Raw genomic sequence first — 27,178 nt, 5'->3', positions numbered from 1 at the left:
CCCAGCTATTGGCTCCCATGTGGTCATGTGGGGCCGGGGGAACTTGCTGGGCTGAGGCACTGTGGCAGGAGCCATCATTGTTCGCCCTGCAAATGGGCCCCTGGTGAGTCGGAGGAGCTGTAGCATTTCCAGAGAAAAATGAAATGGGGGGAAAAGCCACACATGTAAGGCATCAACTGGCTGTTGCTTGTGATGTAACCACCAGTCACTCATTCTCTCTCCCTCTCTCACACACACACACTTCACAGAGCAATTTTACTATTTTTAAAATGTTTGGGGCAAAATATAAAATCACTTCTCAAAACATAATTCAGGATGCAGCTTGTAACTTAAAAATTGTTAAGTGGTTTAGTCACATCACACGTGTCTGCCTCTTCCCACATTTGGTATCTAGGATCTACCATGAATTCCCTATTTGTTAGATTAGATATCTTTGATTATGGTAGTTACACGAACAAGAATAAAGCCCTGCTTTCTGGAAATGTTGCAATAGTAGCAAAGATTAAATTGGTAGAAAATACTGAGTAGCATTAATGAGTTTTTGTTGTTGTGTTAGAGAATTGACTGCTGCAGGAAACTGTTGTATGGTTACAGGGAGTGAAGCTCTCCCTTCTCTGCCCGCACAAAGCTTGACAAGAATATTGCTTATTGTATTCTGGTCAGTTAAGCTGAAGAGTTAGGGGTTTCTAATTTGTTGAAAAATATTCTGACTTCCATTAAGAGTAATTTTTTAAAAAATATCAATCATGCTGCTAACTTGCTATAAGTGTCCACTATGTATTGTGACCATCTTTGAACGGAAATTATTTTGTCAAAATGTATTCTGACTGGAAATGTTCATTTTTTAAAATGTATTCTATCAATTTCTCATCCAGCGTTAAAATTCTATTTCCAGAACCTGTTTGCAGGAAGTCAGTTCCAGTCCTAAACGGCAAAAAGATATGGGGCTTAAGTCTCACGCCGAGAATTCCATATCCATACAATTCTACTGAATCCTGTTTATGGTTTCACGCCTGTATCCAGATGCACATTTGCTATGAATGATTAAACAGGAGTCCAGTAGCATCTTAAAGACTAAATTTATTCCTCCATAAGCTTGTGTGAGCCTGAATCAGATGCAGATGACAGACCAGGATCTGAGAGACCCAAGTTCAAATCCTACTCAGCCATGAAGTCTGCTGGGTGACCTTTGGCCAGGTCTCTCAAGGTTATTGTGAGGATAAAATGAAGAAGGGGAGAATGATATACACAGCCTTGAGCTCTTGATAGGAAGGGCAGAATTAAAATGTGCTAAATATACAAACAGCAAATCTCCACCTTCCCTTTCCTTCTGTAGGCTGCTACACCTCCCAAAATCCTGTCCAGGGCAGGCGGGGAATCAGCTAATGCTCTGGAACATTGGAGGGGGGCTGCAATGGCAAGGAAAAGATCAATCCCACTGAAGCAGAATGAGGCATACTATTATATTTATTAGCACGAATGCCTTCATATCAGCATCTCACATCTAAGATACCTGATACGATACACTGTATCTGCTGTCAGATTCTTTTTAGCCAGTCTCTTTGTTTCTCTATCACACGCGCAAAACAGAATGCTCTAATTATAGGACTTACACATAGCTTTCCCATAAGTCTTTGGATTACACTGTCATGTTGTCTGAACAAAGGGTCTGTGTGCAATTTTGCAGGGATTAATCCTGGAATAGACTACTGATGCAACTGTTGGACAAATCAATAATAAAGACATCTCTCTGGAGACTTGAGGAAGGACTGATAGGGTTGTACTGTGCTCAGCAACTGATATTAATGGAGAGCACACAGGTGTGATATGTTCTATAAAACCTCACGCCTCAGAGAACGGAGCTGCTGCTGTTATGAAATACTACACTTGGCAGAACGATGGGCCAAACTCTTGGGAAGGTCACCTTCAAGGCTCATGTTCACAAAGCAGGTAGGATAATTTCACGGCAGCTCAGGGTATATATTGGTTGGACTTTCAGAAGATAAAATACTTAGCAGCAAAGTGCTTTCTGCTCTGTAGAAGCATTAAAAGATCCTGCTTGGGGAAGGATTATCTATCCTTCTTAAAGCTGTAGAGAAGAAACAGAGCAATCTATTCCTCTAATTTCCTAGGCTCAAAGTTCAAGGATTCTTCCATCAGCAGTTAAGTGAACAGAAGATGGGTGTGCAAGGATGAAGCTGCACAACTTCATGTGTTCACATCCAACCGATTTTAACTTTGGACTAAAAGCATGTCACTTTAAGGACTAACAAAATTTATTCCAGCATGAGATTTTGTGGTATATTTTGTTAGTCTTTAAGGACTCCTGTTTTCTTCTGTTCCTACAAACTAAAACAGCCAACTGTCTGGAATTATTTTTTAAAAGTAGTAGAATTACAAAATTCCAACTGTCATTTGGGCCTTCCAAATCAAAACATAAAATTCTACGTAGTACTAAAGCAGAGTCACAGAGGCAGGAACCACCATGGAGATGAGTGTTCTGTTCTTTCCCCTTCTCCTGAGCCCAGAGATGGCCAGAGCTTCTGTGAAAGCGACACCTCAGAATATCACATACCTGAAAGCCATCAGGTATCCAGCTCATGCTTCCAAGCAAGCCCCCCAGGGACTCGTTTCCTTCCTATCCTACCAACAGCTCATCTGCCACCTACCAACCCAATGGCTGGTTAGATCAAGGCTAGCCTGGTATTCCCAACAGCAATCTTTGGCTCCGCAACTCCGACAGAAAGATCGCTTTGAAGTGATCATAGCTACATATGTTTTTAGATGCTGTCATTTCTTCAGAGGCCCAGGGAATTCTTGTCCTCTGACCCAGGGAATTCTTGTTTTCTGTCTTTTTCATAACCTTAGCAATACTTCTCGCTTCACCCATGCTCTGATTTCTTAATTAGCCACTACACAGGTGCTGCTGGCACTCTTCCCAACAGCAGAAATGAAAGGAAGACTAGTGCACATTTTGCACTCTTCTGCTTGTTAAAATTTTATTCAGTAAACAAGTTCTAATTTGGACAAAATGAAGAAGACTTCAGCCTGACTTAGCTTACTTTATAACACAACCAGCAGGCAAAGAAATACAATGCCTGTGTTTGGTAAACTTATGGCACTTCATATCTGCTTTTTACCACTATCTTCCTAGTTTGACATTGAAACCCATTTTGTGTGAAACCTGGTCACATCAGAAAGGGAATATCTTAAAATACAATATTCTGATCTGTCATAGTAATCTTTTTTTAAAAGAAAAGATCACAAGAAGCTGAGGTGGTACAGTCTTTGCATGGGGACTACACTACAGCAAAAGACATCAGCCATTATAACGATCCCAAAAGAAGCTCATGAGATGATGTCATAATAAAAAATAATTAAGGATTCTGTTGCTATGGATGAGAAGGAAAAGAATAAGTTGGTGTATTTATTATTATATAACTGCTATATAAGTTGTAAGCTTGATAAATGATGTTTCAGGCACTGGTATTCTAAGGCAGAGAGTTAAAGTTTGACCTGATTTTTTTTGTTGTTGAATAAGCCTAATAAAAGTAAATTTTAGCGAACTTCTTTCTGCAACAATTGACTTGGAAATCCACCTTCTAAAAGGTACCAAACCTGAAGTGGCATACTCCAACAAAAAGTTGCATTACTCCAAAAGTGTGCTATTTTAAAACAAAATCGGTTTAAGAGACTATCAAGTGTAGCAAATCTGTACGCCGGGCTGATAAGTGACCAACATATCCCTCCCCTTCTCCATTTCCCATGCACCACCACTGCTGTTGGACGCAACACTGCACTTAAATGTCACATTTAAAATGATTTTCAATATAGGCAAGTAATAGGGAATGAAGCATCTGAAGTGGCCCAAAATATTCCTTCTAGCAGAATGCAGACACGGGACGGTTCGGATGCGACTTATCGCTTATCACATTTCATGATGCGTGAAGCTGAGTGACAGATCGGTGACATTACAGAACAATTCCATTTCCGCTATGAGAAACCTCTATATTAAAGATCACCTTCAGAAACTTCTCAAGAGGCAGACTCACTTTTATTCTAATGAAAGTTTTCTTGCAAGGGAGAGAATCTGACATTAGTCCTTTAAAGAAGTTTAACATATTTCTGTGCATGACTGCTCTATAAAAAAGGTCTTGTTTAAATAGTGCCAATATATACAAATGTGGAGGGGGGGGGGAGTCAGAAGGGGATGATTAATCCTTTTTGGCGACAACTTCATGGTGCTGTTTACAAAAGTTTTTAAGAAGTGCCCATATCAGTTAATGAAGTTATTTCTTTCTTCTTCCTCTTGAAGACCAACCCTTTGCCTTTTTGCCCTCAAAAACAGGCCTTGCAGTCACCATTGTCACTCCCTCCTCTGTGCTGGAGCTACTATTTTCTGCTTCATCCATCGGTGCTTCATGGTCCTTAGCAGCACTGGGACTCACGGTTTTGAGCATCTTGGTGCTCTTCTCTCTGGAACAGCCACCCAAAGTTTCAGGCTCTGATTCGTTACCTGATGACCCACTGGATGGCTCTGACAGCTGCACCTCCCCTATGAAACCTCCCCCTAGAAAGCCCTGTTGTTTGGACAGCTTTTTCCTCTTGCCCCGGCGGTTCTGGATTCCAGTCACGCTTTGCTTCTTCCCTTCCTTTTCTGTAATGGCTGCCGTAGCCTCCAAGACTTCACTTGCTTCTTCATCCTTCTCTTTTCTCCTCATGCAAGTCACAGCCCTGCGAAGCCTTTGACTCTTGATGGCTTGCTTCTCTTGTTGCGCTAGTCTGAAGAAGGAATCGATACGGAGCTGCGTCTACAACAGAAACAAATGTTTACCATGAAAATTATAGCAGGAAAAGGGAAAAAAAATAATCCTCTAAGGCCTGGGTCCATCAAGCCACATCTTAACCCCTCTATCAACTACCATCTACTGGAAGCTCTCCCCTCGAGTTATCATCCACCAAGAGCTAAGATTCACTAGAATGCAGATCACAAGCTTTTGGGTTGTGGTCCTTCCATTGTAGAGCTCCTTACTGATGTTTTGAGCAGGAAAATGAAGACTTCTTTATTCAGGACTAGCTTTGGACAAGTAGCTTTTTAATATGGGCTGCTTCTTTGTCAATCTAGTCCTTAGATCTTTTAAAAACTTATTAGACAGTGTTTTTTGTGTCTTTTTTCATCTGAACCATGTTTACATGTTTGTTGTAAGCTGTCTTAGGAAGGGCTGGTTTGAAATAGAACAGAGAGATATAAATGAGAAACACTCAATAGAAAGAACAGGCAGAGAGCTAAAAACAGCGACAAGCAAGGATTTTGTGATGTGCTGGAATATACCGTGGAGACTAGCTAGTGCAGAATCTATGGCCACAGTTCACGTAACAAAGACTGCTGCTAATGAGTTTTATTTGTTGTACTGGCAGGTGGAAAATTCGTCCATCTGCAGTGGATTCAAACAATACCCATTTGGATTATTTGCCATGCCCACCCAGAAACATACACATTTTGGTGTTTCAGTAATACCTGCTGAGCATTCAGCTGCTTGAGGACAGGCAGCAGGACTTCATCTGTTTTCAACTTGGTCCAGCCAAAATGACTCTGGCAAAACATGCTAACAGTTAAAGAGTCAACAACAGAAACGATGCATGGACATTCCCTAAATGCACATCCGTAAGGATGTGTAAAACAGAACCGTTCAGGAAGGCATTTTTATAGAGGGAGTAAGGTTGTAGCTTTAATGGCTGGGGAAAAGTTGTTTGGCAGTTTTACTGCTTTGTTGTTTATACATTATTGTTTGTTGCATTTTCTCCCTAACTTCTGTAATTTGATTTGTTGCACTGTTGTATGTATAGTTTTTATTGCAGTTTTCCAAATTTCTAATGCAGTTTTTACCGCATTGATTACTAAATATACTATTCTATTTTTATTGCATTTTTTAAAAAATGTTGTAACCTGCCTTGAGTCTCAGTAAGAAAGGTGGGCTATAAATAAAGCAAAGAGGGGGGAAAGTATTTGTGACCTACATTTCACAAAGTTGTGGTAGGAGCAGCATGGGACCCATTTTAAAATCCTAACAATTCTCAAAGGCTTAATGTGACTATAATATTTAGCTGTAATCATTTCAAATCATTGTGATTCTGCAGTGTTTCTCAAACACAAAGAGCTTTGTCATTCTTCTCTACTTCTGATGACTTCTGCATTAAAGCACACAATAATAACTGCAATATTTCAGGCCCAATGCCATTTAATAAACAGCATTTGCTTATCTGACCTGATCCACAGCAGGAATTACACAAAGTGAGAGCAGAGCGGCAGGACTCTAATCTGGAGAACAGGGTTTGATTCCTCACTCTTCCACTTGACTGACCATGGGTCAGTCACAGCTCTTCCAGAGCTCTCTCAGCCTCACCCATCTTACAGGGTGATTGTTGTTGTGGGGATAATATATTTTGTAAACCACCCTAAGTGGGCATTAAGTCGTCCTGAAGGGTGGTATATAAATAGAATGTTGTTGTAGAAAAGAGTAAGAGTCCAGTAGTACCTACAAGACTAACAAAATTTGTGGAAGGGTATGAGCTTTCATGAGCCACAGCTTACTTCTTGTTATTATTATTACTATCATCATCAATCATCATCATCATTATTATTACCTGCTTTTGGATGCCGCTTGTATTTAGAGAGAAATCTCTGACCCCCCCTACTAATTATTTCACTGACCCTGTGAACTGCACTCCCTTAAGGAAGGAAAGGGAAAGAACGCAAGCCCATTGGAAAGTTTGCCTATATAGAAACTGTCCTGCTGAAGCTGCTTTCCTTCATAATCTGGTTGACAGGAGATCAGACAATCACAGAGGAGGAAAAAAGGATATTCTCTGATCAGTTCCAAGTCTGGCCTTCCCCAGACAAAGGATCCCTTGGACTCATCCACAATTGGGTACAAATAAGCTTCGGCTACTGCAGGATTTGGGAAGCCAGCCGTGAGCGGCAACTGCCGTAATTTTCTCTTCACTTTAGTATCATGCGGATTGGGACATGTCTTCTTACTCTTTTGAGCTTCAGTCCACCATTCCCTGAAAGAAAAATGACAGAACAGAAACAGAGTGGCTGTTTTTTTCCCCTCTCTTTACAAGAGTTCACAGTAAGTTATCGGCTTGGCTATATAAATATATGTATTTATATATATAAATGCTGGTACAGAAAGCGTTACTAACACTGGGTAATTACTGAATAGGGGAAAGGAGCCCGCACCCCAGCAGACAGGGCTGGTGGTTTTCTGCCTAGGCAACTGAGGTGCTGGCAGCATTGCTAAGGCCAGCAATGGGCCTGTGCAGCTGCATCTGAGGTGAGCTGCTGAAGTGATGGCAGTACTGATGAGGTTCAGCCTGGAAGACTGTCCAGAAACTTCAGGTTGTTCAACAATCTGAACAGTATTTCAGCAGGTACAAAGAAAGGGCCACTTATTACAGCAACTTCATTTTGCAATACATTTCTGGACCCAGGTCAAGGTACAGGTCTTGACCTTTAAAGCCATAAGCATTCTGGATGCAAAATACCACAGGGAAACATCTGCCCCCAACTGTACCTGTCTATGATCACCAAACAAGGTCCTCCTCCATGTACAATATTTTGCTAATGCAAAGCTGGCATCTGCTAGCATGTAGGCAAGAGGAAGTAATTAAATATGTAACATGTATGACATTGCAGGCTCCCTTAGGAATTAATTCAGGAATATGACTTTCAAATGGTTTCTCTTCTCTCTCTCTCTTCATCCACCTTCACTCACTCGAGTACAGAGCTACTTCCTTGATGTGAGATCTTCTGTTTGTCTGTTAAATATTACCATACAGCAGGTGACATCTTTCTATGAATAGTGGAGGTTTTGTCCTGTTTTCTCTATGGGTTGACCCTTCTGCCTGGACAAATTCACTTCTTCCTCATATCTAGGGCGTGGCTAAGTTCAAACCTAGATTTATCTTGACTTCTCATCATTTCCAAATTAATTGTGTCACGCAGCTACACAAAATATGCTCCCAAAGACTATTCAAACTGTAAGTAGTTGCTACCGAATCAATAACATTAACACAATATGCATGTTGTAGGCTATCACTATCACCATTATCACTGAACAAAGAAGGAGGTGAAAAAATCTTATTTGGTCCTAAGTTGAATGTCTGCTTTTTAGTTTACGGCTAATAAGATCAAACTACACAAAACTCACAGTAGACAAACACCCAAGCCATATATTGTTGATTTCAAGGCTCAACTGATACCCCAGAAAAATGTAATACAATCCTCAAGTCACTCCTTTCATGCCTATGAGTAGCAAGGCCTTTTCTGTGGCTGCCCCAGTACTGTGATATTTCTTCCTCTGGGAGGTGCAGCTAGCCACACCCCATGCTGTTTTGGAAATCAACGAAGACAGAATGTGTTCATATGGCACATGTATTTTTCTCACACATGTCTGCTCTTTAGATTACAGCCACAGAATGTTGCAAGGCACACAAATAGACTGCAACAGTGCCTTTACATTGGGTGAGAATCAGATCCTACCCATTATAATGTGGTGGCCAACAGCAAGAACCTGCGCCAGAGGAGAAGAGAGAAAGACAAACAAACATGGAAAATTGCCTACATAAGCTGGAAAAGGGGCTCCATTCCTCGCCCAGGAAATTCATTCAAAATCTCCATCGCCGTTACATAACCAACATTAGGAATGCCTTCTGTGTAGTCACTACCAAGCAGATATGCCAGATTAATTAACTTGTTTCGATCTAAACCTAAGGGGGAAAGAATGAGAAAACTAGATTTGACAGCTGTCTTAAGGATTCTATTCCAACAAGATTAGCTTTGCTAACATAGACACAGAAAGGAATTACTGGTAGTAGCAGAAATAAAGTTTTGTCTTTATTTCTTTGTGAGATACCAGAGTCAGTCTTTTCATCAAAGAGGTCTCCAGCAGCAGGGCTGGGAAGTGTTCTGGACATCCAAGGTTAAAGACTTGCTGACCATTTGTGAATACACGGAGCCCAGAGGTCTGAACTTATTGCCCATGGATATAGTGGTGGCCACGATCATAGAGGTTTAAAAGGGGATTAGACAGATTCAAGGAGGAAAATCCATCCATGGATGCCAGCTATACTGAATAACAGCAATCTCCAATTATCAGGGGAAAGCCTTGGTCCCTATCCTGTTTGTTAGCCATCCTGGGCAACTGGCTGTCCATTCAGTGAGACAGGAAGCTGGACTACATGGACCACTTGTCTGATCCAGCAGGGCACTGTAAGAGCTACTGTGATGCTTAGGACTACTTTTCGAAATTAATATGAAGCTCTCCTGCATTCACACATATTTACCAAGAAAGGATACTCATTAAGACTGCATAGAAGCAGCATGGAAACGAAATCTAGATCTAACAGTCCAGTTATATGGCACCTCAAAGAGCCTGGGATGGGTACGAATGTGTTATTTATTCTACCCTATCCCTGGATGCTAGACACCAATCTAAAGTATTATTACAAGAATAGGGGCTATTAAAGCCAAATGTACACATTTAAACAGAGTGCTAGCACTAGAAGTCTGACAGGTATTCTATCTAAAATGATACCATATATCAACTTCCCCAAGTTCTGAACAGACAGGATTAATTCCAAGAGTCAGAAGGAAAAATATCAGTCCTTGCATATTCTCTCAGAAAGACTAGGATGTTAATCCAGGGTCCAGAAGAACCAGACACAAAAATAATCCAGCCAGGGTACATCTCTGGACAGTAAAAGTGCATCATCAACAGTGGAGCTGTCAACAACAAACAAGGAACTCTGAGGGAAAGCATCTGGATGTATATTACTATTGAAAACCTGAGAATCGGACAAGCAAAGAAGCTTAAGTCACTAGCAAAAATCATCAGGAAATGGGTGCAAGATGTTTAATGATAAAAATGTGCGTAAAATAATTGTGCTTAAAAAAGTGACAATACAATAATTAAAATAGTCGTTAAGGAGTATTTTACAATCCTTGTTATCATGTTGTTTTTAAAGGTGGGCTATATTACACAAAGCCCTGACCTGGATAGTCCACGCAGCCGAATCTCATCAGAAACTAAGCAGGATTGGCTGTCATATATGCCATCCTGCATATCTGCCATGTACGTATTCTGTGTTATGTGCTGATCCTCTGAGGGCATGGGAAGTTTCTTATTGATGCTAAGCTAATGGGTTATCTTGCAAGTATTTACTTTCCCTTTCCCTGCCGCTTGGAGCAAGTGTCCTTGAATGCCGGCTGCAGCCGGCTGGAGATGTATCCTTCTTGGGAACTGAGATGATTTCATTCTTTGCTCTGTCTAGCCTAAACCTAGCTTCTCCCCTTCAACCCTGCCCTGGCTCCTTCGCGCCAGAACGGTCACTGTCCTGAAGGCAGGAATTAACTAACACTGCCAACCCCATTTATGTCACGTCTGCCAATCCTGTTGTCTTAGCACCTTGAACTTGATGGATCTCTAATCAAGTTACTTCAACCAATACACCTGTGGTTGCTGTGGAGAACTTGGGGGATCTATCTGCCAGGGACTGACATTGGCCATAGTCAATAATTGGAGGGGAGACCATCAAGGAAATCCAAAGTCTCTATGTAGAGGCAGGCAATGATAAACCCCCTCTGAACATCTCTTGCCTTGAAAACCCCAGCAGGAGTTGCCATAAATCGGCTGTGACTTGATGGTACCAAAAGGAGGGGGAAAAGAAAATGAAGTATTAAATTCCACAGCAAATAAACAAATATTTGCTCGTAAATCGAGATAATATTGATAGATAGAGACCATTTTAACAAGATGATGGTTTGGGTCCATGGGTAATTTCCACAGACAGAAGGGATTTTCATCTGCAGGGCACAACTTCTTCCTCAATTCTGCTGCAGCCCAAAACACCTCCACAAATGCTACTGCTGAGGGACAGGAGACCCAGGAACAGCATGAGCGAGAAGTCAGAGGTCTGCAGGGGGAGAGTCAGCAAAACTCACTCTCTCCCTTCTACCTGTGGAACTCCTACAGTGGATCCAAGCTGGCGTCTTTGAAAAGGTTCAGGGATTCGAAAATTACACATAATCAAGGTTTTTGGCCTTACCGAGTTGATTTTGGAAGTCCACATACTGATAATATTCTACATACTTCTTCTGACTGAAGAAGTTTTTGTAAACATGCCGGGCTCCGAACAACCAAATATCGCTGTCGTCTGTGATGGTCCCAGAGGTCTGATCAGTGAGGTCCAGAATGGCGCACTGAGCCTCTGCCTCCATCGGGGCCTCGATGTACGGAATGCCGAAAAGGCGCAAAAGTTCCTACACAAAAGAGCAGAAAAATGTTGAATCGATCTCTGATGTGGTCTTCCTAGGGGCTGGTTTACAGAGGCATGTGCACTGAGTGACTACTATCCTCGTGATCACCTGTAGCTGAGCATGTGAACTGAGTCCATAGAAAGCCATCGCATTTGAGACAGCAGCACCACCTACACTATTACTGTTTCTTTGATGCAAACAAGGGGCTGTGGTTCACTGGTAGAGCAACTGCTTTGCATGCAGAAGCTGCCAGGTTCAATCCCCAGCATCTCCAGTTAAAAGTATTGAGTGGTTGTTGATGTGAAAGACCTCTGTACCTGAGACCCTGGAGAGCCACTGCCAGTCAAAGTTGACAAGACTTAGATTGACAGCCCAATGGTCTGGCTTGGTCTAAGGCATATTCATGTGTTTGAATTATGATGCAACTAATGCAAATCATCATGCTATTTATTTGATGTTTTCCTCCAAGGAGCTATGATGTGTTAGGCAAAGAGAGAGTGGCTTGGATCCAGACTAACGTTTCTGCTGGAACAAGGAGTTCTACCTGTGAAGTATGACTCCCCAACGCCCACAGCAGCCCCAAATACCACCTGAATCCTATTTGGGGTTGGGAAAATCATGCTTTGCAGGCAGAAGTTCTTGCCACTGCAGACCCAAACCAGCCTGGATCCAATGTAATGACTGTTCCAAGGTCACCCAAAGAGCTTCATAACTGAGCAGGGATTTGAACCAAGGTCTCTCTAGTACAATCATTAAGCGATAAGCATCTAATAAAAATTACCTGAGTCATGGAATCAATCTCACTGAAATACATCACCATTTTAAGATGCATGTTATGTTTTATTGTGTCTAAGCTAAGCTCCGCACCGTTATCTGCTCTGAGCCTGCTTCTGGGGAGAGTGGGCTACAAATTCAATAAATAAAATAAAAGTAAAATATTTGGGAGAAGGTGCAGGTAGGTGTTAATCCATCTTAGCTGGTTATCACTTTGGTATGTCATTGTAAGAAATAAACTGGGTTAATTACTTCTCTATCAGAAGCACTCCTTATATAAAACTCATTCTGTACTTTGCATGACATAGAAATTTCTTATCCTGCAATGGGCACTGCTGATCTCAAAACACAAGTCCTTATAAAGCCCCTATGTAGAGACTAAGGCTTTGACACTAACAGGATCATCAGTAGAAGGAGAGCTTGGGGAGGCGGCCATTACCCCAGAAACCCTCTCTCGAGGGTCAGGAGACCCTCAAACAAAATGTTCCACAGTACAAAAGGCCGCAGCAAGGAGGAGGAGTGAGGCAGAAGTCACGTTCTCCTGTCTCTTCTGCCAGTGAAGACCACTAGAGGGATTTTTCTGTTTTTGATATACAAGCGGAAACTCCATATAATGGTAAAAAATAAGCAAACGCCATCTGGGATATCTACAAAGGTACAGTTTCTACCAGCAGGATGGTATCCCCATTTACGGGATAAAAGGATAGCCTCTATCTACATACAGCGCTCTGTTTCCAGAGTGGAATCTCTGTTAGCTTTTCAGAGAGGAAAAACTCGGGCAGATCCCTTCAACTTTTCTGGCTCCAGCAACAGCTACTCATTGCAGTAACTGCATTAAGAAAAACACCACCAGGTCATTTCCGCAGGAGGCACTACTGAACGCATACACTGCAAAGACTTCAAACTTGCCGCTGAAACCTACTGCATTCTTGTAACAGAACTTTCCATAAAAGATGGTAGTTGGCTAGGTTGAGCGTACCATTTCTTTTGCTGAAAAATACCAACTGGTAATATTTGTGTTTATTTGTGTCTACTGGCCATGTGACTGATGCAAATTGATCTCTTGTGGACAGGTGTTTCTAATACACAGTTTCTCAAGCTTGCTATATCTATGGTTATGTGATACGTCTCTTAACACTAGCTACACTCTTTATTGTTATATTTAAAAAATGGAAAATTAATAAAAATATTTTTTTAAAAAAAAACTAGCTACGCTCTAGAAGAACTAGTTACTCCATTTATCATTTTTCCTACCTATAAAAACCATATGAAGTCTTCTCTTTTCTTTTTCCTCAAATGCAAATCTGGGCAGTACATTAAATAAATTGCTCTTTCCCCTGTTTTTACTGATCCAATTCACTTTTTTTAATGCTGTAAAGACCATACCCAATTCATTTTCACACACCTCTTGCCCGTAACAGCTCTATCAACAATCTGATTCAAAATAATGTATTTAGTTTGCATAGCAATAAAAGAAACCCACTGGATAATCAGCCACTTTAAAGTATCTTTCCATTCTAGCCGAGTAACAATTTGTCTAAGGCCTTCCAAATCATACAGGGACCACAGGGAACTAACATGAGAAACTGGCATTTCTTAACAATGTAATGATGACTATTTTTCCTCGTAGGAATGAAAATATCCATTTGCTTTGCTTGCTTCGCAAAATATAAATATATTGTAATAGTTCCTTTCCCTCTTCCTGGGCATGCACCTTCTGGACAAAACAACACTGGGGTAAGTAAAATAATTTCCCACAAAATACATTATTGTGTAAATGTAGTCAATCTACACATTACCCACCAAATTCTTGACTGAAACGGACTGAGCATCATAATTGCTTAACAAAGGCAAGGAAAGAGAAATGCATGTAATGTGACTCCAGTAGAAAAAGAACTGGAAAAGAGACTCGACTCCCACTGCTGCATGATCGTGCCCAAGTCAGTCTACCTGTTTGTACAAAGGAACCTCTACAGGGCTTCAGCAACCAAAAATGAATACACACACACACACCCCTAAATATATACATAATAAACCTGTACCTGACTTTCTAAGAACATCTGTCCAGTCACAGTGGCAGCAATACGCTCCTGCTGCTGCTTCCGAGCCTGGAGTGTGTTTTGCTCAACTGAAAGGTTGGTCTCCAAGGCTTCCAATTCTTCCTATGAAGATATAAAGCAAAAATCAATGTTTTCTTAAACCCACTCCACTAAAATGATAGATACCCCAGCCTACAGTGCTAATGCAGTCACAGTGCCATCCTACGCAGAGATACGTGTTCTTAGCCCACTGATTGCAATGGACTTCAAAGGGTGTAACAGCACTGTCGGAAACCTATTCCCTGGAAGACTGGGCAACCCCCAGAAAACCAGCTCAGGGGTGCAAGTATGCATCAATGGTACTTGGAATTTTTATTCACCAGTTTTAAGTTTTAAAAATGAACAACTTTCTAGTTCTCATGATTACAAGAAACGCCTTGAAAACCTGGGCAGGTAGGGTGTTGTTAGGCATCAGCAGACGGACATTTCTTAATCCATTGCAAAGACAACTGATCATAGCCCCTTCACCTAAAGACTTTGAATCCTTTCTCTTTGCCTTCATCCCTGTCTCAGTCTGCTTCGGAGCCCAATAATACATTTTTTGCCCATTGCATAAATGAAAGCAGCCTGAAGCATCAAGCTTTCCTGGCACTCTGAACATATCCTACACCTCTTGATATACGTTCAGTATAGAGGAGAGCAAAATCATTACCATACTGATATCCTGCCATTCATTAACTGCCTCCTCCTCCTTGCCTCTGGTCTCCACATTTTCCTGTATGACCAGCTCTGTATCTTCACCGGCATCTTCTGGAAGTTTCTCAGGGGCACCCTTAAGGCCTTCCTTCACAGCCACCAAAGCGGCAGCCCCCATTTCTTCCTCCTGGTCAGCTTCAATTTGAAAGTCACTACTTGGTTCGGCACCCACTTCGATGAAGCTATCTGCCCAGTGTAAAAAAAATAGATCGAGATTGGGTACTTTATTCTCCATTAAAAAGTAATTTTAGTTTGCCAAAACACTCTAGCTATTGTTCTGTTCTTGCCCCAGAAGTTAAAGAGGGATAACATTGTTCCTCTTTGTTTTAATTTAGTTAGCCCTACTCTTTACCTAGTATTTTTTAAAGGAAGTATTTATTATTAGGATAGAAATCTCTCCACCTGTTACCAGAGTGAACTTAGTTGTTACAAAGAGAACTCCCTCCTCTAGGAAGCCACAGTCTATGGCAATTGCTTGTATTACATGAATGGAATGTGATCGGTAAGAGTGTGTAATTATGGGACCAGCATTGAAGAACTTCAGGATATGATTTCCCTACTTTTTCCCATTAAAGAAGACCATTAAAGAAGCAAATGTAGCCACTCTGTACTGAATAGCCCTTTCAGAAATAACTAACACAGCTTGCCTTTTTTTGGCAGAACATAACTGCTTGCAAATCTTCACCTATTATTTTCTTCAGCACAAGCCGCTATTATACTGTGATATTCTTAGGCGCTACAATATCCAAGCAGCAGGTAGCAGAAGGACAAAGCAGAAAGGGGGTGGGTGGGAGGGACAGAGACAGGAGGGAGGGGAAGCAGAATTTGGGAGCAACCATGATATTATTGCACAATCAGGAAAAAAAGAAACTCTGTGTATTTCACAAAAGCCACATGCAAAGTATAAAGAGACTGAGAAGGTCTTATCATTTTAGCACATCACACACATACAAAACATAAAATGAAAGCATTCCCTTTTAAAAGAAGTGGGAAGCTACGTTCTGGCTGGACACTCTATTTTCATATTGCATCATCATTGCTTTAACGTGCCTTGGACGCTATGACGAGATACTACTTAAAATACTCACATATCATTGTAATTATCAAAAGCATTTCACAACATTAAAAAATGAGATAAAAGCAGTAACAGCAAACAAAAAATACATATAGTACCCGAAAACGCACCTGAAATAACTTGCTACATAATCTTTAATCAGCTTCTCTAAGATACAACATTCCAAGCTTCCTTGATTAAGCAGTTCCTCCAAATCACTCCTATATTTTCCCATCAAATTACTACCTCTCTATTCTGACTTTATATATGTAAAGCCGGCATACCACCAGAATCGCTCTCTTCAGATAGTGACTGATTTTCCGTCCTTTCCTCACAAACACTCGCTGTTTCGGGAATAAACGAAAGCGCATGTTGCACGTCAGAAGCATTCCTGGCTGGCTGGCAAACTGAGGCTCCTGAACATTCTACTTTTCCATGCTTTGGGTCCAACGCTGTGCAATTTGAAGGGCTGAGGGCAGCCAACTGCATCGAAGACCTCAGAGGCTGCTGCATCACACTGTCATCTTGCTGAAAACTTGCATCCATTTGGGAAGCCCGTTTGTCCTCACCTCTTTCTTTTTCAGCTGAATGAAAAGACAGTTCTTCGACCACAGAAGAGACACCTGTCTCTTCAGGTATACTCATACCTGTTTCCAATGTGTGCTTCTTTTTGTCCAGTTTACCCTCTGGGTTAAGGATTTCATTTTCTGATTCCCCAGTAGATAGAACTGGGAGTTCTTTTTCACTCTGATCTTCAGGTTCCTGGTCCCCCTCATCAGAACTACTGGTGAGAAGCTTGTCCACCAACACTTGTCCTGCTTGACTTCCAGGGATATTCTTGGACCCAAGTGACTGAACCTCCTCTTCCTCCTCACCCAAAGCTTCCTCAATAGCCCTCAGTGTTCTGGGTGACACACTGCTTGCCTCTGCAACAGGGCCAGTCCTGACTTTATCGAACTCAAATTGATGCTTCTTTTCGTCTTCCATCTCCTCTTCTGAACTGCTTCCCAACATGGCAGCCTGGATTGCCAGCATGGTTCTGGGAGAAGGTGGAGCGGGGACGGTATTGTTGGTGGATTCAGTCTTCAAGAATTCACATGGAGGTGGTGTTACATTGACCAAAGACTTGTCGGTCCTAGTACCGAGCTTTGCATCCTGAGGCCTTGTGGAAGAACAGTCAGCAGAAGTTGTTGCCAGATCTCTGGGGGTACCTCCTTTGGACTGTGTGCCTGGAAGACAGAAAAGAGAGCCACTCTTATATGTTTAGTAAAAAGGACTGCAAAAATTGAACAAAATCTCTTTTTTTTACTGAAGTTAACTAAGTTTAAATTTCCGTAAGTATCATATAAGTATCGTTAATTGTATCATATAATGCCTTTGTGTAACTGGACACAAAGCTTTCCTAAACATTTTATCAATGTATTTTTTCTATTTCAAAAGACAGTGTGGTATAGAGTAGGGATCCACACCCTTTTAACATGAAGGAGTTAAACTATGTCAAATTCAGAGCAAGAGATCAAAGAAAAGCCAGTATAAGAAAGACTATTTGCATAAGAGAAAATAAGCAACACATTACCAATAACTGACATGTTCAGTAATAAACCATAAAAGTTTCGGCAGCCCAAACACTTGTTATTGTGAGTCTACTATTAAAAAGGGGGGCACACACACGTTCTCATAAGAAGTAACAAATATACACAAGAGCACCCTACGTAACTGTATGCACTGGCATACATCTCTGCTTGGTTCACACTTGAATTACTGACAGCTGTTCACCTCTGTCATTTCCCTTTCTATAACATTTCTCTAAGAAGCTCTTTAGTCCCATAAAAATCTCCACCTGCCACTTCCTCCTCCTATCAGTTATTTGAGCATCTCACCTACACCTTCAATATACTTTATCTTAAAGATACCATTTTTTTTAAAGAGCCATCATTTCTTCTGTATTTAGCCACATTTGGCTGTAGAGCCATAGGCTGCTGACTCCTGGGATTGGAGAGAGCTGGGTTCAAATCTCCATTCAGCCACAAAGCACACTATGTGCCCTTGTGTCAGTCAGTTACTCTGCCTCTCAGTGTAACCTACACCTCCAGGTTGTGTGGACAAAAAAAAGTGGGAGGCAGAAAGGAGGGATAAAAATATTGGGTCCCAGATGTTTCACTAATGAGTTAGGAACCATAGATTTCACCATTATGTTGCCTTATATATTATCTGTTGCTTTAAATATGTACTCCTATATACTATCTGTGCGTCATGTTGTTTAATTTAAGTCCTAGAATTGATTAAGTTCTGTTTCAGCAATTCTTCAACCCCATATTGTATCCTTGCTAATGCTGCGTCTCTGTAAACTTGTATTCATTTACCGTATGACATTGTTTATGGAAATGTTCTTGACACTGTATGGAAATGCCTGCCCTTGTCCTTGCCACTGATTGTACTAATCCCACACTATTTAATCCGCCTTCAGTCTCAGTGAGAAAGGCGGAATATAAATGGCACAAATAAATAAATAAATGGCACAAATAAATAAACAAATGAATGAAGAAAGAAAGAAAGAAAGAAAGAAAGAAAGAAATATTACAGATAGATATGTATACTAAAATATGAATGCAGAAGGGCCGTTTCCAGCTGGCTTACCTGCCTCCGGAACGTTGTGCCATCTTGCGGGGAAAATGCGAAATATCGCATTTTCTCGCGCGAGTTTTGCGCAACATCACGCAAAACTTGTGCGAGAAAACGCGGTATTTCGCGTTTTCCCCGCAAGATGGCGCAACGTTCCGGAGGCAGGTAAGCCATCTGGAAACGGCCTAGGTCACTCAAGAAAGAACCTTATTGTTATACTACCTTTTATCAGGATGTAGTGAGAGGTGTCTTCAGACACAACCCTCCTGGCTTCGACCTCTTTCAAAAAGCCCCCATCATTCTCATACTGGCTCTGGATTTGGCCGGCGTACTGCTGGTTCATCTCCTTTTCCACATGCTCTAGTTGTCGATTCAGGCTGCTTTTTTTAAGCAACCCTTTCAGCTGATATTGGGAGAAGTCACTGGACTCCTTTAATTAAAAAAAAAAATTACCATCTGAGTAAGTTGTACTTTCTGTATATCCAGGGTAAATATATCCAAGGCAAATATATCCATTACTACACTGTGAGATTTATTCTCACGCCCTTTCCTGATAATCCTAACGGATTTTTTAAAATCGCGACTGCCTACTGAATCAATGTTTTCAGCAAACTGTTCATCACAACCTCAAGACCTTTTCCTATCTAGCTCTGTCGTGAGGTCTTTATTCCACCTTTCCCCCACTTGTTTCTCCTTCCCCTTTTTAATTCTCAGAACCACCTTGTGAGGCTGAGAATGTGACTGGGTCATCTGGCAAACATCATGGAACTGTGGCAATCTAAACTCAGATCTCAGTACAACATTTTAATCACTATGCTAAACTGGCTTTCTTTTTTCTTGGTCTATCTTGGTCTATTTTCTTGGCATATATGTGAAAAGAGAATTTCCCCCTCGATATGCATCGAATTTACATTTCCTTACACTGCATTTCACGTAACAGTTCACTGCCCATTGACCCAGTTCGGAGAGGTTCTTTTGAAGCCACTCACAAACCCTCTGCGTTTTCACCAATTTTTGAAATTTTAGAAGTCCTCTGCTAACTTTACTACCTCGCTATTCAACCCCTCAGTTCCAGGTCAAAAAACCCTGACCCTCCACCACTATGAAAGGGTCTATTTTCCACCTCTTTCTAACCAGTTACCAGTCCATGAAAGGACATGTTCTCGTATCCTATGACTATTAAATTTACTGAGAGGCCTTTGGGGACATATTTTGCCAAGGACCTTTTTGGAATTTCAGGTATGTGACTTCTACCAGTTCAACTCAGTCTACATGCTTGTTTCTAGGATCAATACAGTTTCCAAGATTTCTAAGAGGTTGGTGGGGCAGAAAGTCATTTTACAGAAGCCACACTAATTTTTCTTCAGCAAGGCTCATTCCTCTGTGTGTTTAGCGATTCTGTATTTATAACACTTTCTACCAATTTAACCAACACTGATGGGAACATTAAGGAAATGGTATCTGGTGAAATTATGCACAGGGCATTATAAGAGAGAACAGAGGTGGATTTAAAACAGTAGCCTAAAGACAGGGAGGGAAGGCAGCTAGGGAAGCTAAGCAGGGTCAGTATTTGGATGGGGGACCTCCAAGGAAGACTCTGCAGAGGTAGGCAATAGCAAACCACCTCTGCTTCTCACTTGCCTTGAAAGACTTTTGCTGGGTTGCTGCAAGCCAGTTGCAACTTGACAGTGCATGCATATGTAAAGACAGCAGACTGCCTCAGGACTAACTGATGTATAAAACCCTTGCTATACTAAGGAGCCATCAGCAGTCCCACTAACCCTTTTATGATTACGAATAAGCACCATCAGTACACCGTTTCCATATTAAAACTGTACCTACACATCTTTACCCCACTCTTCCTCTAAGGTTCCCTACCATTTTATTCTCACAACTACAGACCAAAGGAGAATACGATGAGGCTTCATGGCTGAGTGAGGACATGGACTCGTGTCTCTTCCTAGTCCAGTCCTCGAACCATTACATTCGTGTCTCTTCCTAGTCCAGTCCTCGAACCATTACATTACGCAGGCTCTCTCTTAATCCTGAGATTTTTAGTCACAGGAATCAAAGCGATCTAAACATGTGGGAATAACCCCTTAAAGTTATGTCCGCAGAGGATCACAAGTGATACATGTTGAAAACAATGTTACGTATAAAAATATGGTTGTGCTCTCAAACATTAGCTTAAAAATGAACTAGCATCGATTGCAAATCATCTCCATGGGCAGTCTTGTCAACGATCAGTAAAACAAAGCTTTGCTACTTCAAATTTGAAGTGAAATACTTCAAATGTTAAGTGAATTCAATATCTGGCCCAATCATGGCCAGACTACTCTTGACTGTCTACTTACTACACTCCAAGAATTATCTACTACACTCTAACAGTGGCCAAGCTTTGCTGACTAGAAAAGGTAAAGAAAGGTCTGTGAGTTACCTCAGGCATTGCCTCAAATAATGTTCTTCTTCGTTTTGTGAATGCTTTCATGTCAGAAAGGATCTCATGCTTTACTTCAGGAGGCAGGCTCTGGAAGTCTTCTGACTCAACATCTACAGAGCAGGGGTTTCCATATAATTCTTCCTACATAAGATAGAACAATGGCAGGACACAAAACATACAGTTTTGTGAGGTCAATGGTTTAAATATGAGAACCCTGAACCACACAATAACGTAAGTGTGCACACAACTATATGGAAGGTCTCTGCCTGAGACCCCAGAGAGCTGCTGGCAGTCTGAGTAGACAATACTAAACTTGTCAGACCAACAGTCTGACTCGGGTGTTTTCCACATGAGGACAGGCCTATGTAATTACCCTGTGCTCTTGTAGCACGGCAGCAACGGGACTTCCACACAGCAGGTTTTCCTAGTCATTTTCTTTTTTCAAGTTGACCATTTACCACTGTTATATTAATACATCATAATAAATAAATACATACTACACACTTGCGTTTAGCCAAAAAGGCAAGATTCTTAGCCTAACACATGCATCAGGTTCTCAAGAGTTCCCAGGTCAGTCTCTAGCGCATTATACTGCAGAGATTTTCCCACCATATATCTCCACAAGGAAAGGTGACAGAGACTTACTTTTCAAACCACTGATTTTAAAAAAGGGGGGGAAAACCCCTCTGCAGCACGAAGAGGAAATGACTACAATGTGGGTGGGACCAAAAAAATTCAAACTTTTTCCGCCCACAAAACAGCCCCCCAGACTTCGCTGCGATCTTTCCCAAAATTTCAGAGCAAAGCAGGTTTGAGAAAGATCGGAGCTAAGCTGGGGAGGTCCACAAACGTACCACAGTGTTGGCGGATAGCAGGGGAAAAACTCAAAAGCATCTAAACTGGTGCAGCACCCTCCATCAAAAACAGTTCCATGGAGTTCCTCTTGCCCAGTGCTGAGCAGAGGCGGCTCTCAAAAGGTCTCATGTCCAGATCGCTCCTAGCACTGCTACCTGCTTTTCAATTCAAACAAGTTTGTAGAATTTAACTGCAACCACATTTCCACATCCAGCTTGTTCTCTCTTACGAATTTAGAAGGTCCGATACTAGAGAATGTCAACAATTATGCTAAAAGAGTTACTTGCAGTATCTTTTTCTGAGTCATTCTCTCTTCCCACTCTTTTTCATCTTCCTCTTCAGAGCTAAGGTCGCAAAAGGAAAAGTGCTCAGTTACTATAAATACATTTCCCATAAATAGCCAAGAAGATTTTGACTCTTTTTTCCCTCAAGAATGCCTGCATTCCTATTCATCTGGCTTCACTCACCTATTTTTTTCTTCTTCTTGTAAAGAAGGTAATGCATAGATATCATCTACTTCTTCTCTTCTCACATCTGAAAGACTAGGGAACTGATCATTTCTGATAAAACAGGATACACAGCATTAACAATTGTAGATATTCAGGATCAACATGCACACGCACACACAAACAAACACACGGCGTAAGGAAGAGAAGGGTTATGTTCTTGCCTCTTGCCTCCTAAAGCCGTTTGAATTGCTTGTCTTTTCAGGAAAGTTTTCAGAAGTTTCTCTGTAGTTTTCTTGGAGTCAGTGGCTGCTACTTCTTTCCGTTGTCTTCGTTTAGCCTACAGCAGTATTATTGTGAAAGAAAAAGGGAGTGAGCTGTGGCTCCGAAGGTGGTGTGAAAGGCCTCTTTCCTTGAATGCTAGAGAGTCTCTGCCAGTCATGACAGACCATAGCAAGCCTGACAGACCGAGGGCCTGACTTACAGGCAATCTTCAATGTGCTTAAAAATTGAATTAAGTAAATTTGAAAACCTGAGAAGGGTACAACTCTGTTTAGGAGTGCATGGATAGCATAACTTCATGCTTTCACTGTGAATTTCTCTAATATTAGCTTTCATTTCATGTTATCAAAGAACTGAATTTATGATTAACCCTTTTCTTTTGGGAGGAAATAAATTATGATCAGTTTTACTATATTCTATTTATACAGTATTTTAAGGCGGCCCAAAATGACTCACTTCACAACACATTAGGTTTGGCCCTGGGGGACCTGGGTTGAACTCCTGCTGCAGTCAAGGACTGATGCTTCCATGTCTCCACTTAGCGGCTATGTTTCCTAAGATTCTAAAATGTGCGATAAGATAGGATAGCACACTGTCTGTGTGCAAAATCTCACGCAATGCATTCAGACAAACTTGTATGTCTAGAAGTACATACCAAAGTCTGCCTCTTCAAAAGCGGAGCTTCTCCATCAAAAACGAAGACGGGGCGGATCCGGAAAAACAGCAGCTTGCAGAGTCGATGAAACAAAGTCAAGAGATGGGCGTTGTGGATGGAATTTCCATGGTTGTCTCTGACTCCTTTGACAGCTTGGTTTAACCAAATGCTTATATCTTAGGAAGTGCATCATAGGAAGACAACCAAGCAGGCCGATACATACATAAGCAAAATGAAAATATATTTGATGTTTAAATTGCCCTGCGTTTAGCAAAGTGAGCTCAAGCCCCAAGAAAAATCTGCAACACAAGAAATTTTTTTGCTCTTCTACAATAGATTAACACATCTAGCCCTGTTAAACTGGAAGAGCTCAGAAGGAGGGTCTGGAAGGAAACATGAACACCTCTTAACAACCAAGAAAAGGCAATGTAATTTCTAAAATTCACAGGGCCCCTGCAAACAATAGTACACCAGCTTTCAATAACTTCAGGAAAAAAACAAATGCAACAAGCTGATAATCCTACAAATTATTACAGCTTTTAAAAAATTAGCTAACAAAGTTTATTCTTTCTGTTTTTAAAAAAGTATTTGCCTGTACACTGAATGCGTTAGAAAAATGGTTTAGACACAGAGATTGGAAAGAGTATCAACGTGCTCGTTTCTCTGACGCAGACCAGATTCTTGCGCAGTTGACCTCTCCCAAGGAAACAAGCACAGCTACAAGCGTGTGGCTGGCATCCATGTTCAGGACTGGTCCCCAGCAGCAGCCCTCTAGGGAAAATGCATCCTGATCCAACAAATATACAGGTAAACTCCAGGTTGATTAATGATAAAGGATACCAACAGCAAGAATTTTTCCTTCCAGCGTTTCTGGGTTTATCGGCCGTCCAGAGCACTCTAGCAGTTTCCAAAGTCCTTGAACTCCCATCTTTGATTTGTTAATTTGATGGGAGGGGGGAAAAATCTGTAGGAACCAATTTTTAAAAAAAATTAGTACATCAAATATAAAGACAACTGGAGGGGGTACATAAACACATAGCCCAAAGGAAGCTTCTTCACGATTTGCCTCCTAGGTACAGAGTGATCCAGAGCCATTAATCCACTGTAAGAACCAAGCTATACAAGATGTTTGGCCACAAGTCATATTCGGGTTCTCCTGTCCCAATTCGCTTTCCCTCTAGCCGCACGGCAGCTGCAGGTAGTTCATTTACCCAATCACTGCATGATCAGATTTGGATGAAGACAGAGGCATCCATCTTCCCCTCTACTCTATTTTCCTCAGCCAAAATGGCTTCAAGGGTGTTATAACTGCTCTCTTGTGGGACTCAGGACAAGCTGAACTCATGAGAACTACCATAAGGAATGTTTCTTGTATTAGCTGCCTTTTCAGCATGGCACCACTGCAGCTAATAAAGAGTATCCTACGGTAGGCTAAAGGAAGTTCCTCCAGCCTAGCAATCATTCCTCCAACTCTCCAATGGAAGAGCCACTTAAGATGAAGGTAGGCCCCATACTTTGCTTAGTGGAATGGCCAGTGTTTCCTCTTTACAAGGACAAAGCACCTACTTTTAAAAGGACCCATTTGGGATGTTTATCTTTCTATTATGTAACCAGGAGCAAGGCAGATTTGCCAAGGAGCCACACAAGCATGACAGCTGAAGTCTGGATTTCTAGCACTTTCCAAAACACAGAAAAGGAGCAATTCTTCACTTTGGTTCCTTTTGAAATGAAATCACACGGTCATACTGAAACATATAGCAATGTATTTATCAATGTTAATATAAAGGCTCAATCCTGCATTCTTGTTCCTGTGACAAGTCACATAATTATTCCACAGAAGTGGTAAATGAGAGGTTGTGAAAAGGCAAGTTTACAAAAGTGAAGGAGAAAATAGCAGGCCTTGGAAAGATAAGAGCAGAGTCGGACACAGCAGAGAAGTCAAAAGACTAGTCTTATCCCTTCGCTTCTAAGGTAACATCCCTTAAAGTACAAGAGCCACTACAAGATTCTTTAAGCAGGTATCAGAAGCTATTTTAAGAGTAGGATCCAGCGGCATGTTAGAGCCTAACAAGATATTCTGGTTATAAGCTTTCAAGAGCCAAAGCTCCCTTGTTCAGACTGAAGGAGTGTTAACTCTCAAAAGCTTATACTCTGAAAACCTTGTCTGTCTCTAAGGTGCCAGTGGACTCAAATCCTGCTGTTCTACTGCAGACCAACACAGCTACCTACCTGAAAAGCTTCAAAGGACAGACAACACAGTATAGGGATGGGACAGGTGAGGCCAGATTTCAGCTAGACTGGGAGAAGTTACTCAGCAAAGACAGGGCAAGAGGGTGAGCCCAGGGCTTTCTACACACCTCACTCACCCCCTCCCCTTGCTGGGAGTTTATTGCAGTGACTCACTGACAGTGTCAGGAACTCTACTCATTCTCTATGTAGCTGAACCGAATTCACAGAATTTTCCCTGCTTCCAGTCACCATTTCTTCCATGTAAACCTGTAAGCTCCTTGAGGCAGGGAACTCTTTTTATCATTATGGCACAAACCATGATACATAGGATTATCAATAATGATGATCATTTTGGTGCCGTTAATTATATGAAATGTTTTAAATGTTTTAATGTTGTTATCCGCCCTGAGCCTACTTGCGGGGAAGGCGGAATATAAACACGATAAAATAAATAAATAAATAAATAAATAAATAAATAAATAAATAAATAAATGTCCTTAAACCAAAACCAGGCTGAAAGGCTGAGCTTACATGAAAGCACCCTGCAAAATGGTTAGAGCATCAAATTCACACTGTAAAGATTCAGCGTTCAAATTGCGCCCCCCCCCAGCCACGACGCTCACCAGGTAACCTTGGCCCAGCCTAGCCTACCTCACAGGGTTGCTGGGGAGATTTTTTTAAAAAGAGAAGCGGCGAGAACCACGGACGCCACCCTCTTGGAACAGAAGGGAGGGATGTAATCAGATATTCTGTATAGCTAGAACAGGGACGCTATTTAGAACGTCCCTGTGCAAAGAGAAGGAGACAGGCACAAAACACACAAGCCCAGTTTCTGAGACAAAGAAAAAGGAATACAAAGAAATAGGAAGGGATCCTGCTTAGAGACTTAAAAGGTCAGAGGAAGGAATAAGTCAAGAAGAGTCGAGGCAGCACCGAACACAAGAGCCCCTTACCAAATTGCCGCCATGATGAGAAGTCCTCCTCCTACTCCTTCCGTAAGGTAGGGGCTGCTCCTGTTGCGCTTGCGCACATTTTTACAGTGCAGTGCTTGCTGGGAAACGTAGTTCTTATTGATTGAGCCACCAGGCTCTGTAATTTCCTTGCATTGAGAAGCGTGCAAGTAACCTATATGCCAAAATATCAAGCGCGAGTAAAATGTGTGTACTACACGCCTACTTTCTGTCTGCCTTATTTAGAAAGTTAAATCCCGCTGCTTCTAATGGAGATAGCTATTCTGCTTGCGTGGACAGGATTGCAGCCATAAGAGGAGATCATTTATAGGCGCTTAGCACCCCAAAGACCTCTGTGGTTCATATCCAATATCTCTCGACCCAAGTTAAAGATTTTGGGGGATAGTAAAACCACATTTTTACTATGATTAGCCCTGGCGTGCAAGCTTTCCATTCACACTGCACTCTTTCTCAAGAGGGGTGATAAAACATTTTTATTTAAAAGAAACGTTTCTGACTAGGAGCATGGCATTAAGTCGCACCTTCGGTTATTTCAGTTTTAAAATGAGAGTAGAGATGGGGCAGATTTAATAAGGTTAAATATCTGACGTGCAAAGATCTTTTATGATTATAGTCACGGGATGATTGAAGAGCAACTGGGAGATTCAGCTGGCATAGCCTTGAGCAGACACAATATTTTGGGAGTTCTAGTAAAACCAGAACTTAGCGCTGCTCCGCACATGATGTTTTTTAAAA

At 41.5% G+C, this 27,178-nt stretch overlaps 1 protein-coding gene across 1 annotated transcript; it reads right to left on the bottom strand.

Moving 5' to 3' along the window:
- Positions 1-3,289: 3,289 nt before the first annotated feature.
- On the bottom strand, positions 3,290-26,474 carry ERCC5 (ERCC excision repair 5, endonuclease). The gene is made up of 16 exons (XM_054973669.1): positions 26,426-26,474; positions 24,084-24,207; positions 23,244-23,419; positions 22,531-22,646; positions 22,328-22,420; positions 22,144-22,204; positions 21,003-21,146; positions 18,788-18,995; positions 16,228-17,172; positions 14,846-15,075; positions 14,137-14,256; positions 11,110-11,323; positions 8,628-8,772; positions 6,865-7,065; positions 5,519-5,603; positions 3,290-4,811 (listed from the first exon to the last, which is right to left on the bottom strand). Exons 2-16 carry the CDS (start codon positions 24,169-24,171, stop codon positions 4,290-4,292), a joined length of 3,348 nt encoding a protein of 1,115 aa, XP_054829644.1. The 5' UTR covers positions 24,172-24,207; positions 26,426-26,474; the 3' UTR covers positions 3,290-4,289.
- Between the last annotated feature and the right edge of the window lie 704 nt (positions 26,475-27,178).

The sequence above is a fragment of the Eublepharis macularius genome, chromosome 3 (genome assembly GCF_028583425.1).
Source record: "Eublepharis macularius isolate TG4126 chromosome 3, MPM_Emac_v1.0, whole genome shotgun sequence".
NCBI lineage: Eukaryota > Metazoa > Chordata > Lepidosauria > Squamata > Eublepharidae > Eublepharis > Eublepharis macularius.
Note: the sequence above shows the minus strand (reverse complement) of the source record. Positions and strands in the feature narration are given on the sequence as shown.